Raw genomic sequence first — 15,047 nt, 5'->3', positions numbered from 1 at the left:
CCCTATTGTCAGAAATCTACCTGACCAAAACTATAGAAGTTATCTAGCTGCTTGAGCCTTTACTTTTTCACTGTTGGGCTTAAAGGGTCATGAAATTTGGAATTTAGGATTCATAAAGTTTTAGTACCTGGTGCTGCTATTTCTGCTACATTCAATGATTTTATCTATTAAATTGGTTTTTGTGGATTGGCTGAGGAGCCTAGACATTGTTTGTAACATGTTTTCAGTGTGATAGCATGCCCAGAATACAGATATAGACATGAACTTTGGAATACAACGTGTTAATAACTTTAGAATTTGTATATCTACTGTACAGATAAAATCCTTTTTGTCTTAAACAGCCCCATTATATAAGTGGTTATTATTTTTGTGTTTAGTATTTTCCCCAAAATAAGTAGTGTTAAATAATCACAATTCTACTTTGTAGATTTAACAATGACACAATTAAGTTTTGACCTGTTTTGAGTGAATTAACACTTCATTTTATTTTCTTTATAATTTGTTTGTTTTTAGTTTCTTTTCTTTTAAAATTTTGAGTTCCAGATTCCTTCCCTCTCACCCCTCTTTACCTACTGAGAAGGCAAACAAAATGATATCAAGTATACATATGAAATCATGTAAAACATTTCTGTATTAGCCATATTGCAAAAAAAATCAAGAAAAGAAGAAAATTATACTTCAATTTGCACTCAGAGTTCATCAGTTCTTTCTCTGGAGGTGGATAGCATTTTTTTTCATCATGAGTCTTTTAGAATTGTCTTGAATCACTGTGTTGATCAGAGTAGCCAATTCTTTCACATTTGATCATCCCATTTATATTCACAATTATGATTACTGGGTATTTCCCTCTGTCCTGTCCCTACTCAGAAGTCTTTCTTGCTTTCAACCACTGCCTCCCCCAATCTGCCCAGTCCTCTTATCTCCACCCCACCCTCCCCTATATCTCTTATCCCCTTTCTCTCCGGTTTCCCTGTTGGGTAAGGTAGATTTCTATGCCCAGCTGAGTGTGTATAATATTCTTCCCTCTTTGAACCAATTTAAATGAGAGTGAATCTCAAGCATTGGTGCCCCTCCCCCCACATTTTTCTCTTCACAAAGCTCTTCCTTGCGTACTTCTTTGTGTGAGAAATTTTGCCCCATTCTACATTGCCCTTTCCTCTTCTCCTAGTATATTTCTCTTTCTCAACCCTACATATTTTTTTTTAGAGATTATTCCAACATTATCAACTCACACCCATGCCTTCTGTCTATGTAGACTACTTCTAACTGCCCTGATAATGATAAAATTCTTAGTTGTTACAAGCATCACCTTCCCTTATCGGAATGTAAATAGTTTAACTCATTGAATCTCTTATGGTTATTCTTTACTGTAAAGTTTACTTTTTTATGCTTTTCTTGGGTCTTATATTTGAATGTCATATTGTCTATTCAGCTCTGGTCTTTTCATCAGGAATGCCGTTTTTTTCCTCTGAAGGATTCTACTCAGTTGCAGTTATTCTTGCTTGTAATATTCTTACTTGTAATCCTTAGCTCCTTTGCCTTCTGGTGTATTTTATGCCCCCGCTCCTTTAATACGGAAACTGCCATCTTGTCTTATCCTGACTATGGCTCCACAATATTTGTATTGTTTCTTTCTGGCTGCTTGCAAAATTTTCTCCTTGATGCAAGAGCTCTAGAATTGGAGTATAATATTCCTGGACTTTTAATTTTTAGGATCTCTTTCAGGAGGTGATTGGTGGAGTATTCCAATTTCTGTTTTACCCTCTGGGTCTAAGATAGTGAGACATTTTTCCCTTTATAATTTCTTGAAATACTATGGCTTGGCTCTTTTTTTTATCATAACTTTTAGGTAGTCCAGTATAATAATTCATAAATTATCTCTCCTTGATCTGTTTTTCAGGTCATTTGTTTTTCTGATGAGGTATTTCACATTTTCAACTAATTTTCTTTTCATTCTTTTGACTTTGTTTTATTGCTTCTTGGTATTTTGTGGAGTCATAAGCTTCCAGTTGCTCAATTCTAACTTTTAAGGAATTACTTTCTTCAGTGAGCTTTTGTAACTCTTTTACCATATGGCCAGTTCTGTTTTTAAGGATTACTTTTCTTCCTTGAATTTTTGTGCCTCCTTTTCCATTTGGCATGTTCTGCTTTTTAAAGAGTTTTTTTTTCTTCAGTGAATTATTGTATATCCTTAATGATCAAAAGCATATAAAGTGCTACCATACCTAAAAAAGTAGATAAGGATAAAAACAAGCTCTCACAGTCAGTAAACAATTATTAAGCACCTGCTGTGTTCCAGGCACTTTTCTACTCCCTGAGGATTCAAATAAGGGCAAAAAGATAATCTTTGCTCTCAAGGAGCTCACAATCTAATGGAGCAAGACAGTAATCAATCAATAAACATTTATTAATACATTAAGCAACACATTAAAAGAAGCTGGTGGTGGGGGGAGAGGATTTTGGGAAGATGGTGGAGTATGTCAGAAAATTCCAAGCTCTCCCATTTCTTCCACAAACAAGATAAAATAGCACCCCAGGGCCAATGTAGAGCAGCAGAAAAATAATCAAGAATTGGGTCAGAACACGATTCTCCTGAGACAGTTGGAGATCAGAAGAAAAATACCCAGACCGAGGTTTAGTCCCTGTGAAGAGTGAACACCTCTAGGCTAGTTCACCTGAGCCAGCAAGAGGTTGTATCAGGAGGGCAGAGTTTATAATCTCAAAGAGGATCATAAACATGTCTGAAAGGTTCGGAATCGCCGGATATAAGAAACTCTCAAAGTAGAAGGCAGAAGAATCAAAACATTTATTTAGGCTCCACAGTAACCAACCCATGAACCAGCAGCCCCACCTTGATATGTTGATCAAAATCTTCCAGGCCCAATAAGTACGCCTTGAAAGAGTAACCAGGAGGCTACAGAGAAGCATGATTGCGTAAAGCAAAATCATGTTTCCCCCTCTATGGTAATAAGATTACCCCACAGGCCTGAAGTCTTTGTTCAGCTTTCTCCCGTAGGTCAGCTCTGCTACTGGCAGCTCCTGCTTCAGCTATGGCTGTGGCTGTAACTGACGTAACTGTCGTAACTGCCTCTGTAACTGCCTCTGGCTCCAACTGTCGCTGTAACTGTCGCTGTAATGGCCTGAAGTCTTTGTTCAGCTTTCTCCCGTAGGTTAGCTCTGCTACTGGCAGCTCCTGCTTCAGCTGTGGCTGTAACTGAAGCTGCAACTGAAACTGACGATGTAACGGTCGCTGTAACTGACGTAACTGTCGCAACTGTCGCTGGCTCCAACCGGAAAAGGAAAGAGAGAGCTCCTCAAGCTGTCCTCTCCCCTCTTATAGGGTTTTTGACATCATCAAGCTCCGCCCTAATGACCAGGGCCGATTGGTTCCTGAGTTGGCCCCTCCCCCTAGCATAGCCGCCAACACCTCCCCTCAGCCAGCCCCATGACTCCTCACACAGGAAGCTGTCTGCTTCCCGGCATGCTCCCCGGGCCTCCTGCCCCGGAAGAGCAAGCCACAGTGTCCAGAGGCTCAATGAGGCAAGCTGAGCCATTCAAAGAAAACAAAAGCCATTCTGGTTACACTCCACCCCTTGTTATAGGATACATAATCTAATCAGCCATGTATCCTAGAACATACATTGTGATTCAATTACAAAGGAAACTAAAACATATCATTCATTATAAAGCAAAACATATCATTCAGTGACATTCCCAAACATTGGTTAACGATTCAAATGCGATCCACCCCTAGATCCCAGCAAAATAATCTCTTCAATCAATCATCCCCAAAATAATTATTAATAATTCAAATGTCCACCCCTAAATCCTTGTATCCATTACATAGGATCAATAATATCATAACAATAAAACAACACAGCAAGGATAACACAAAATAAGTAAACAGAACACTATCATCATTTCCACCCCCCTTGAACGATTGGGGCTCAAAATCTTGGGGTGAGGGGTGAAGGTCTCATTTTCCATAGCTTCTTCATGCTGAAATTGGATGTAGAGATGGCCCTGCCCCCAAAAAGTCCCATTCCAGAGGTCATTTCTTTAACGAGCTGGCAGGAATTCCAAGAATGCTACATGCTTAGGCAGTCACCGGAAAGTGCAGGGTGCTTAAGCCTGAAGGAAACAAAACTAGCAACAAGGTTAGCCAAAACAAAGGACAAAAAGAATAGACAAGTATGGACTATAATTCTTCAAATAAAATCATCTCAAGTTTGGTTGAGATTTCAGTTATGCAAAGATCCAACATCAGAGCCAAACTCAGGTGGGAAATGTTTCTTTTCAAAAGGAACATAATGAGGAAGCCAAGAGGATCCCACCCTAGATATAGACTAAGATTGTCCTCCCAGCCTTTCCCCAGATGTACAAGTTTTCATCCGTTGATCACACAAGGTCACCTTCACTCTGAGTGGCTTGTGGGCTTGCAGGAGCAGTTCTTATTTCCCTATTTCTCGTGTTATCAAGTCCTCTATACATTCTGTATAATTCATTGGTTGGAATTCCATCTATCATTTCAAAACCTACTCCTGCTCTCAATAAAGCAGTAAACATTTCTTTCCTTGTTACTCTCCTTTGGCGCCAAGTTTGCTGGTTATTCACCCTTCTCTCTCGAGGAGATCTATCCCCTCCCCAGTCACCTAAGTCATATAACTGTAAAATCTTATTTATCACTGTTGTAAGACGGCTCCCTACTTCTCCAAGTAATAAATTCAAAATTAGTTGTTTATAAGCAGGGGGAGCTGTCCTAATTATTAAATTCCTATGAGGCAGTTCCATTGAATCATTGTAATATTTGTCTGCAGTTCCTACCATAATGGCAGTCTTCATTACCTCCTCCTTTAGTCTCATGATACAATCTCTAAGTGAATACCAGGGTCTGTGCTCAGTGGGCCACATAGAATCAGTAGCATATCTCTTATTGCATCCCACAGCGGCTAATGCCAACAGAGTAGTCCTGCTATCACCATCTCCTTGCTGATGATGTTCCCTAAAAGCTTGTTGAACTAGAGGATCATGGCTGATACCTATGAATCTCATGCAGTCTGTCCCATCTACTGATATTCCACCGGCCCCTTGATCACTGAGTCTTACCATCCAAGATATCAATGGTTCTCCTATTCTTTGGCTGAATCTACTCAAAATATCTGTGACCTCTTGCGGTGAGAAATCTTCCTGAATTTCCCTTGTAACTGAATCTTCACCTCGGGTTTCTGTCTTCCTCCTTTGTATGGGTCGAGCCCTTGTCTGATCATTTAACCATCTCCTATTCTCTGTGTGAGGCACATCCTGAACCCCAGTAGTGTTTTGTGCCTCAGCCGGCTCTTTCTGGGCTGGGTTGAAATGCACTCTGGGCTTTTTTGGTCTCCTGTTGCTCTTAGCCACATTAATAGAAAAGTTCTCATTTGAGTCAGTTTGGTCTCCTGCTATCTGAGATTCCTCTTCTTCCTGTGGGGTAGGAGTGCCCCCATGTCTTTCACTTAATCTCAATCTTTCGTATACTAGCCGGTAGGCTGATAACACTATCCAGCTTTGCCTAGATAGTGATGCCCCTGACTGAATCCCAACTTCTCGTAAACACTTTTCCAAATCCCTAGGATCTCCTCTCCGTAGCCTTGGTTCCCAGTTTTCACAGGGTCCAGCTTTTTTAGCCAATTCTTTTGCTAGGGAGGAATAAAATGGATCCTCCCATCCTGGGATATTCATCTCTTCCTCTGAAATTGTTCTGCTTCTAAATAGAGATCTTATACCTAGCGATCCTGTTCGTGACGCCAAATGTATCAGGAGGGCAGAGTTTATAATCTCAAAGAGGATCATAAACATGTCTGAAAGGTTCGGAATCGCCGGATATAAGAAACTCTCAAAGTAGAAGGCAGAAGAATCAAAACATTTATTTAGGCTCCACAGTAACCAACCCATGAACCAGCAGCCCCACCTTGATATGTTGATCAAAATCTTCCAGGCCCAATAAGTACGCCTTGAAAGAGTAACCAGGAGGCTACAGAGAAGCATGATTGCGTAAAGCAAAATCATGTTTCCCCCTCTATGGTAATAAGATTACCCCACAGGCCTGAAGTCTTTGTTCAGCTTTCTCCCGTAGGTCAGCTCTGCTACTGGCAGCTCCTGCTTCAGCTATGGCTGTGGCTGTAACTGACGTAACTGTCGTAACTGCCTCTGTAACTGCCTCTGGCTCCAACTGTCGCTGTAACTGTCGCTGTAATGGCCTGAAGTCTTTGTTCAGCTTTCTCCCGTAGGTTAGCTCTGCTACTGGCAGCTCCTGCTTCAGCTGTGGCTGTAACTGAAGCTGCAACTGAAACTGACGATGTAACGGTCGCTGTAACTGACGTAACTGTCGCAACTGTCGCTGGCTCCAACCGGAAAAGGAAAGAGAGAGCTCCTCAAGCTGTCCTCTCCCCTCTTATAGGGTTTTTGACATCATCAAGCTCCGCCCTAATGACCAGGGCCGATTGGTTCCTGAGTTGGCCCCTCCCCCTAGCATAGCCGCCAACACCTCCCCTCAGCCAGCCCCATGACTCCTCACACAGGAAGCTGTCTGCTTCCCGGCATGCTCCCCGGGCCTCCTGCCCCGGAAGAGCAAGCCACAGTGTCCAGAGGCTCAATGAGGCAAGCTGAGCCATTCAAAGAAAACAAAAGCCATTCTGGTTACAGAGGTGCACCCTATGGCTAGCTTGGTGGGCCCCAGCCATAAGAACTTCCACCTCCCGGAGTTCAGCATCTGAGTTGGGGAAGATTGAAGGAACCTCTGCTGGTAAGGGTTGCCAGATGCAGCTGTACTGCTGAGACATTGCTCTGGGCTGGAAAGAGTCTGCACACATCTGGTGAGTGCAGAATCATTGGAGTGGGAACGCTGCTGGTTGCGGGCACTTTTAGGAGGGCGGAATTCTTGGTTTTCATTCCAGGCCAGAGGAGAGAACTGAAGGAGGATCTGAGGCCAGAGTTACCATCCCCCATGCCCCAGGACTAGAAGTGATTACAAAAAATAAGCTGCTACAAGTAAAAAAAAAAAAAAGAGCAGGCAAAGGAGAAAGAATCCAACTATAGGAAGTTACTGTGGGAATAAAGACAACTGGGGTTTGTCTTCAGAGGAGGATACTGAAGCAAGAAAAGCCTCTCTTGCCCCAAAGAGTTAGGTTGTTCTTCATTCTCAAAGAGGACCAAAATGACATCACTAAGTTAGAGTCAAGTTACAGTGCATACTACTGTGGCTGATCAGACTAATATGAGCTTGGAATGCTCTATTACAGGTTGGGCACAAATAATCCATGTGAACATCTGGAGTGGATTCTCTAAATTTTCCCATCTTGTGTTTCTTTTGAGCTACTTCACCTCTGCTTTGCTCATAGAGCACAGCACCTTCCTGGATGAGGGCATGCCGTACTGAGCAGTCCTGCGTCAGTGTCTCCTACGTCACACAATCAATTCCAAAGTTCTCAAGAAAGACCCTGAGAGTGTCCGTATATGGCTTCTCACCGCCATGTGAGTGCTTGCCCTGTGTGAGTTCTCCATAAAATAGTCTGTTGGGCAAGTGTATGTTTGGTATTCAAATAACGTTGCCAGCCCATCATAGTTGTGCTCTCTGTAGTAGAGTTTGAATGCTTAGCAGTTTAGTTCAAGAAAGGACCTCAATGTCTGGTAACTTATCCTGCCAAATGATCTTCATGATCTTCCTACGACAATTCAAATGGAAGTGATTCAGTTTCCTGGCATGGTGCTGGTAATACTGCCCAGGTTTCACAGGCATACAACAATGAGGTCAGCACAATGGCTCTGTAGACTTCCAGTTGGGTAGTCAGTCTAATACCTCTTCTCTCCCACACTTTTCCTTTTGGAGCCTTCCAAGCACTGATCTAGCTCTGGCAATGCATGCATCAACCGCATTATCAGTGTGTCCATCCCTGGAAAGTATACTGCCAAGGTAAATGAACTTATCCACAGCATTCAGAACTTCTCCGTTTGCTGTAAGCAAATAGTTCCACGTATGGGGGTTTGGTGTTGGTTGTTGGAGTACCTGTGTTTTCTTGGTGTTGTTAGGCCAAAATTAGCACAAGCAGCAGAGAATCGATCCATTCTTAGTTGTACCTCAGCTTCAGAGGCTGCATTGAGTGCACAATCATCTGCAAACAAAAAGTCATGCACAAATACTCCCTCCACTTGGACTTGGTTTGTAGCCTTTTCAAGTTGAAGAATTTATCATCAGTGCAGTAGCTGACTGCGATGTCATGTTCACTCTGATTGAAGAAGTTTGTCAACATGACTGAAAACATCATGCTAAAAAACAGGAGAGCAAGTACACAGCCTTGAACGTCATCCTTTATCGAGACCCCAGGCAAGCATGCCATCATGAAATTGATGTACAATACTGATGAACTTCTCCGGAGAACAAAATTTTTCATGAGCCATCATGACTGACTGTAGCAAAGGCTTTGGTCAGATCAACAAACGTGTACAGACTTGTGTTCTGCTCTTGGTATTTCTGCTGGAGTTGTTGGGCAGCAAACGCCCTATTGACTATTCCTTAGCCCCTTCTGAAGCCACACTGGCTCTCAGGTAGATGACCATCTTCCAGTTGAAGGATCAGCCTATTAAAGAGGACTCTGGGAAGAATCTTGCCAGCAGTGATGAAGAGAGAGAACCCTCCCCCCGCCCACCACCCTGTGATTGTCACAGGACTATCTATTTCCTTTGTCTTTATAGAGATGGACAGTGGAGGTGTCCTTGAACTCCTTGGGGATAACCTCCTTGCCATATGATCCAGAAAATTTCAGTCAGTTTACGTATGAGCAATGGACTCCCCCACCTTGTAAATCTTAGCTGGAATAGAATCAGCACCAGGTGCTTTGCCACATGAAAGGAGCCTAATGGCATTCAAAACCTCTTCTTCAGTTGGAACTTCAGCTAGGGAGGGCTTGACTTTAACCTGAAGTAAATGGTCAGTGACTTCAGCATTGATTGATGACGATTTGTTGAGAACACTATGGAAGTAAGTGTTCAGCCCATCTCTCTAGGACAGGCCTTCACAGCCTGCAGCCCACCAAAGATTGTGAAAGCCTGCTCTATTATTTTGTTCTTATCACTAATCATTGTGGCTTTACCAGCACTGAGTGATTGAGATACACCATAGGTCTTTGGCCTATAAGTAGCCTTCAGGGCATCATAAAAGCACTTTGGATTGTTACTATCAGCATAAAACTGCATTTAATCTGCCTTCTTACTGAGTCAAGAATTTCACATCTTTCTAAACTTTGCTTGTACTTTACTTTTGATGGAATTAAATGCTGCCTTCTTAGAGTTGGATGAACTATCCTGTTGGTAAACCCTGTGGAGTTCTCATTTTTAATTTAGCAGCTTCTGAATTTCCCCATCATTTTTGTCAAGCCAGTCTTGATGTTAGTGAGTATTCTCACCCAGATGAACAAATGCAGTGCTGTACATCAAGTCTCTGAAAGCTGCCCACTACTTTTCTGCTGCATTGTGTCCAACTGTGTGTTGGCTCAACTTTACCTCCAAGTTAGCAACAAATTGTTGCTGCTCAGAGAAGTGCTCTAATCTGTTGACATCATTTTTTCTAATAGTCATTTTGGCTTGGGGAGGCAGCCTTTGTTGAATGGGAATATTTAGCTTGGAGAGGATAAGTCTCTGATCAGTCTAGCATTCTGCTCCATGCATTGCCTTCGTTACTCTCACATCCTGTCTCTTCTCCTTACAATCACATAGTCTATTAAATGCCAATATTTGCTGCCAGGGTGCATCCATGAAGTTTTATTCTGTTTAGGTAAATGGAAGAAATGGTGATGAGAAGGTCATGAGATGTACAAGTCTTCAATAGTGACCATTGCTATTTCCAATTTCATTCCTCCCAAGGACTCCCTGCCATATCTTGTAGTCTTTGCCTACTCTAGCATTAAAGTCTCCAAGAATTATAATCTTGTTCTCTTTTGGTACATTGATGATAATAGTGTCCAAGTCTTCATAAAATTTTTCTTTGACCCCATTAGGGTTTGTCATGGTGGGAGCCTAATAGGCACTGATGATGGTAGTATGGCATTTTCCTGCAAGTGGCAGTCACATTATCATGAGTCTGTCATTCATTCCTTTTGGTTGGCATACAAGCTTGTTGACCAGATTAGTTTTGATTGCAAAACCTATACCCGTTTCACAGCACTCCCCTTCACTGTGGCCACTCCAGAAAAATATGTATCTAGCACTGACTTCAGTAAGCTGGCCTTCATTTGCCAGCCTGGTTTCACTCAGGGCTGTTATTTGGATGTGATACCTGCTGAGTTCTCTTGCAACAAGACCTGGTCGTCTTTCAGGTCTACTGGATTTTGTATTGTCTGTAAGTGTGTGCACATTCCATGTATGTATGGTGAGTGGAATCTTCTTTGCAGAAGTTTTTGCACTTTTTTAGCGTTTCGATTACAGGGTAGTGTCCTCACCTGCTGCAGTAATCAGGCCAGGGTTGGGTAAACAGACAATTTTGAGGGCACCTTTTCTAGCCCCTTCCTCACACCAGGAGGTGAGAAATGCAATTTGGTGTCTGCTCAGACACCCAGGGGGCTGCCTAATTCCACTGCTGCCTCCATTGAGATGAGCCTGTGGTCTGGGCGGCATGTGTACAAGATTGTGACTGTGGTTCCCAGTGTATCTGCACATGCTGCTTTGTTACTTGCTTATCACCACATGACTTTAAGATAGGTAAAATGGTATGGGTGATGTCTTGATCTGTGCATAAATTGTTTTTAAGTGAGGGAGAGTTGCACGAAGTCGTTGGATTCACTCCCTCTTCCAGAGTCATCACGGTCCAGTGGCAAGAGAGAATCAAGATAACTGGTGATGACTTGAGATGCAGTGAATGACGTTGACGTCTTCAATGTGTAACCAAGCTCTAAGTGCTCCACAGTGCCTGCTTCAGCTGCCTTCATGGCCATTGGAACATCTTGTTCTCATCTGCCTGTTCCACCGGGGGAAGTCTTCACATGCTTGGGAGAGATACCCAAGATACCCACCCCCATCCCCCCACTCACTGATGGTTTTGAGAGAGTGATGGGACAGGAGCAGGGAATGTTGAGCAGATATTAGTTTCAGAGTTGATGTGATTTGAAGGATGATTTATTTTGGAGACCTTGATGAAGTCCAGGAGAGTAGCCAGGTGGGAAATAATTTTTATTAGCAGTGATTAACTCATTAGTGTAAATTATGCTGAAATAAAGGTTAGATTATCAGATTAAAACAAGCTAGATTAAAAGGCCTCAGTCTTGCAGAACATAAAAGAAATAAATATTTTGAAGAATTGGAGCTCAGGAAAAGTTCATTTGGCAGGAAGCTCTGTGGGGAGTGTGCCACATGTCATGGAGGAGAGAGATATTTGGGGATGAGGAGTCATAATATTAGGAGGGGCAGTGAAACGAGAGGTTAGAAAGGAAACAGAAGACAAAAGTTCTTCCACTTCCCTTTTCTTTAGATTTAATCTGAAATCATATCAATGCAAGGAGAGTTAGGAGTGGGGGGTTGGTATAGGTTTAGAGGAAAGACATAGTTCCAATAACTCTGTTCTCAGAACATTGAGGAATAAGCACCACACAATACTTTGTAAGTAATATTTGTCTGACTTGTGACATTACAGTATTCATACTTATTTTCTTTTAGCACTTTGTCATTTTGGAGAAAGAAAGTACATATCTTACTCTTTAATATGTTAAATTGATATGGTTATCAAAGTGCCTAGGAGGTTTAGTAAGAGAATATGATATATAGACAAATAATTACAATATTAAAAAGTATGTGAAAAACTGTCAGAGATGTACAAAACAAAAAGCCACATGAAATGTGGGAGTAGAGAAAGAGAGTCATTAAGAACTTGAAAAATCAAGTCTGTGAGAGAGGTTGCATTTCAGTTCTTTTAAACACTTTTCAGAATAGGTAGGAAGTCAGTGGGTTGGGGAGAAGAGAAGAAAGTATTTTAAGCATGTGGAATAGGATAAACAAATTCATTTTACTGTTGCTTATTATGTTATTTCTAGAAGGTGACCTTGAGAGGTAAGTTCTGTTGATATCATTGGGCTGATTCATGTCTAAATTGTGGGTTGGCTAGAATATTAAGCATCTCCAGGGGACAAAGAGTAGCCAAGTTTGGCTAGGATTTAGATCCCACTGTTGGGAGTTGTGGGAGATAAGGCTGGACTGGTATAGTTCTCCATGTGATGATGGGCCTTTCCTGTCACACAGAGTCATTTGAACTTTACTCAGTCAATAAAGAGCCACTAAATATTTGTGAGTGAGTAGAAGAGTGTTATGATCATTTCTATAGATAAAGAAATATCATTACAGTCATGGCATGAATGATGAATTAGCGTAGGGAGAGGTGGGAAGACACATTAGGGTTTGGTTTAGTAACCTAGACAATTAGTAATGAGAGTTCAGAATACACTGGTGGTCTTGGAATAGAGGGGAAGATACAGATTCAAGATACTGTGGTTGTAGGATGAATGGTATTTGTTAATTTATTGGATATGAGAAATGTGAAAATTTGCTTCCCTGTTCCCTTTTTCATACTATTCATATACATTGTGCTTCGGCCAAAAGGTGTCATTTTTTAAACATATACATTCCAACTTCTCTATCCCTTTGCCTTAGCTCATACTACTCACTGTGCTGGGAATCCCACTCCCTCCTTCCCTGGTTTCACATCTATTAAAATCTTTCAAGCCTTCTCTCAAATGCCACTGCCTCCAGGAAGCCTTCTTTGATCCCACAACTTGTTGATCTTTCCTTGGGCCTCACTTACCATTTTGTTTCTGTATTTTAATAGCAGTAATAACTACCATTTAAATAGCACTTTAAGGTTTGCAAAACACTTTACATATGTTGTCTCATTTGATCCTCACAAAATTCCTGTGAGGTAGGTACTGTTATTTTGCAGATGAAGAAACTGTAGCTAGGAGTGGTTAAGTAACTTGCCCAGGATCACATAGCTAGTATTTGAAGCAGAATATAAATTCAGGTATATAATACCTGAAAATATAATACCTGAAATATAAATTCTTCCTGGCTACAAGTCCAATACTCTGGTTCTCTGTGCAACGTACTAATGTGCTTTTTCTGTACCTTAATTTGGAAGAGTAAAAATGTCTATGTTCTGTAGTTTAAATTTTTTTCCTTTGGCCCATTTATTCTTGTTTTTATTTCAGGGTGAAAAAGTCAACTATGAGAAGTTTAGAAACTGGCTACTACAAAACAAAGATGCTTTCACTTTTTCCCGATGGCTGCTGTCTGGGGGTGTTTATGTTACTCTCACTGATGATAGTGATACCCCTACTTTCTACCAAACTCTGGCTGGAGTCACACATTGTAAGTAAATATTGTTTTTTCTTATTTTTCATCATTTTCTGCTTTGTTCATAATTTTACTTCAGCACATTTTACAAATTTTAGAAAGAGACCTTTGAGTTTCAGTGATACTGGTGACATTCAGCTGGTGGCAATTTTGACTTGTGGCTTGAGTCAGATTCTTGGCAGTCAAAACATTGTTCTGAGAGAATAGTGGATTTCATGTTTGACCCAGCTGCAGACCTACATGGTACTGATGTGTCTTTGTTTATGTTTGGGGTCCTTTATCTGAAATAGAAATACATTTGCTTTGGTTTATCGTCTTTCTCTACTCATCATTACCACTTTCTAGGGGATGTACAGGGACATCTATTGATTTTTTTCTAATAGATGGATTGAAAACACTTGCTTTCATTTTGTGATGTATAGTAAATTCATGTTTTTCTGTGCTTAATCTGAGTATGAGCGAGTACTGTGTTTGAATATGTAATGTTTGTGGCCTAAAGTAAGTGTAGGATTTGCAGGTGTCACCTAGGTTCTTCACAAAGTATAACTTTCCTATGATGATGTCTCTAAACTCATTGAAAATGACATAGTCAAATCTCAGGAGAGGTAAAGTCTAGCTGACTTTACAGCTACAGTAAGGATTGGAATGCAAGTGTTTCTTTTCCTTTTGAATTTAGTGTCCATGTTTTGGAAATATGTCAGTTTTTTGGAAGTTTGATTTTTAAAAGGAGCTTAAAATTAATATTTCCTTTTTTATTTTATAAATTTTACCCTAAATTTTACCAAATAAAAAGAAATAAACATAACTGAGTATTGTTTCCAGTAAAGTAATTTTTTTGGTGACATTTTCAAAATTATCAATGAAGTCTGTGTGAGTTAATTATGATATCCAAATCTGATTTCTCCTGAAGCTAAGTATGTGGTGAAGTTTTTAAGAATGTAAGATTAATTTCAGAGTAGGATTAGGGGCTCAGAAAAATGATTTATATTAAATACCATTCAGTTAGCAAGCATTTATTAAGCCACTACTGTATGTTTGGGACTGAGATAAGGTCCGAGGGTAGAAAGACAAAAGTGACATAGGTTCTAAGAAAAGAAGTTGCATTCCAAGCATGAACAAAAGCCTGGAAACAGGAAGTAGAATGTCGTGTGTGGAATAGCAAAGTGCAAGATTAGTTGAGTTGATGAGGTCAAAAGCCAGATAGCAGAGATTAAGAAGAGAGTGAAAGGTCAGAAAGTAGAGACAAGGAAAGCAGACATGTTTTTCTAGGAGTTTGGCCTTTTGAAAAGGATGGAGAGGTATACAGTGATTTTTTTACTTGGGGGATGGATGGCAAGAATGTTTTTAAAGGAGAGTGGAGACTTAGGCATGTTTATAGGCAGTAAGGAAGGAACCATTGGGTAAGAAAAGTTTGAAGATGCAAGAGAGAAGAGGGGTTGTTTGATTTGGGAAGCAATTGACTTGAGGAGATAGGAGGGAATGGGATCAGTGGTGTCTATAGAACTATAGGTTTGCCTTGGCAAAGAAGAAGGGCCACTTCTTCAACAGAGACTGGAGTAAAGGAGGGAATGATGGGGGATGATATCATGAGGTTATCAGATGCAGAAAAGGGAAGAAAAGGGAGCTCATGGCAAATGTCCTGTGTTTTTGCAGTAGAGCAGTATAGAGAAGCATTAAAGCAA

At 40.9% G+C, this 15,047-nt stretch overlaps 1 protein-coding gene across 2 annotated transcripts in view; it reads left to right on the top strand.

Moving 5' to 3' along the window:
- USP32 (ubiquitin specific peptidase 32) overlaps positions 1 to 15,047 on the top strand; it is a 257,843-nt gene that overhangs the window by 119,706 nt on the left and 123,090 nt on the right. For both annotated transcript variants that reach the window (XM_036754084.1, XM_036754083.1), the window contains exon 5: positions 13,221 to 13,380. In XM_036754084.1, coding sequence (XP_036609979.1) covers positions 13,221 to 13,380 — 160 coding nt within the window. The remainder of the gene's footprint in view (positions 1 to 13,220; positions 13,381 to 15,047) is intronic.

This window comes from Trichosurus vulpecula, chromosome 4, assembly GCF_011100635.1.
Source record: "Trichosurus vulpecula isolate mTriVul1 chromosome 4, mTriVul1.pri, whole genome shotgun sequence".
Lineage (NCBI taxonomy): Eukaryota > Metazoa > Chordata > Mammalia > Diprotodontia > Phalangeridae > Trichosurus > Trichosurus vulpecula.
The sequence above is the reverse complement of the archived record's forward strand: the minus strand, read 5'-3'. Positions and strand labels throughout refer to the sequence as shown.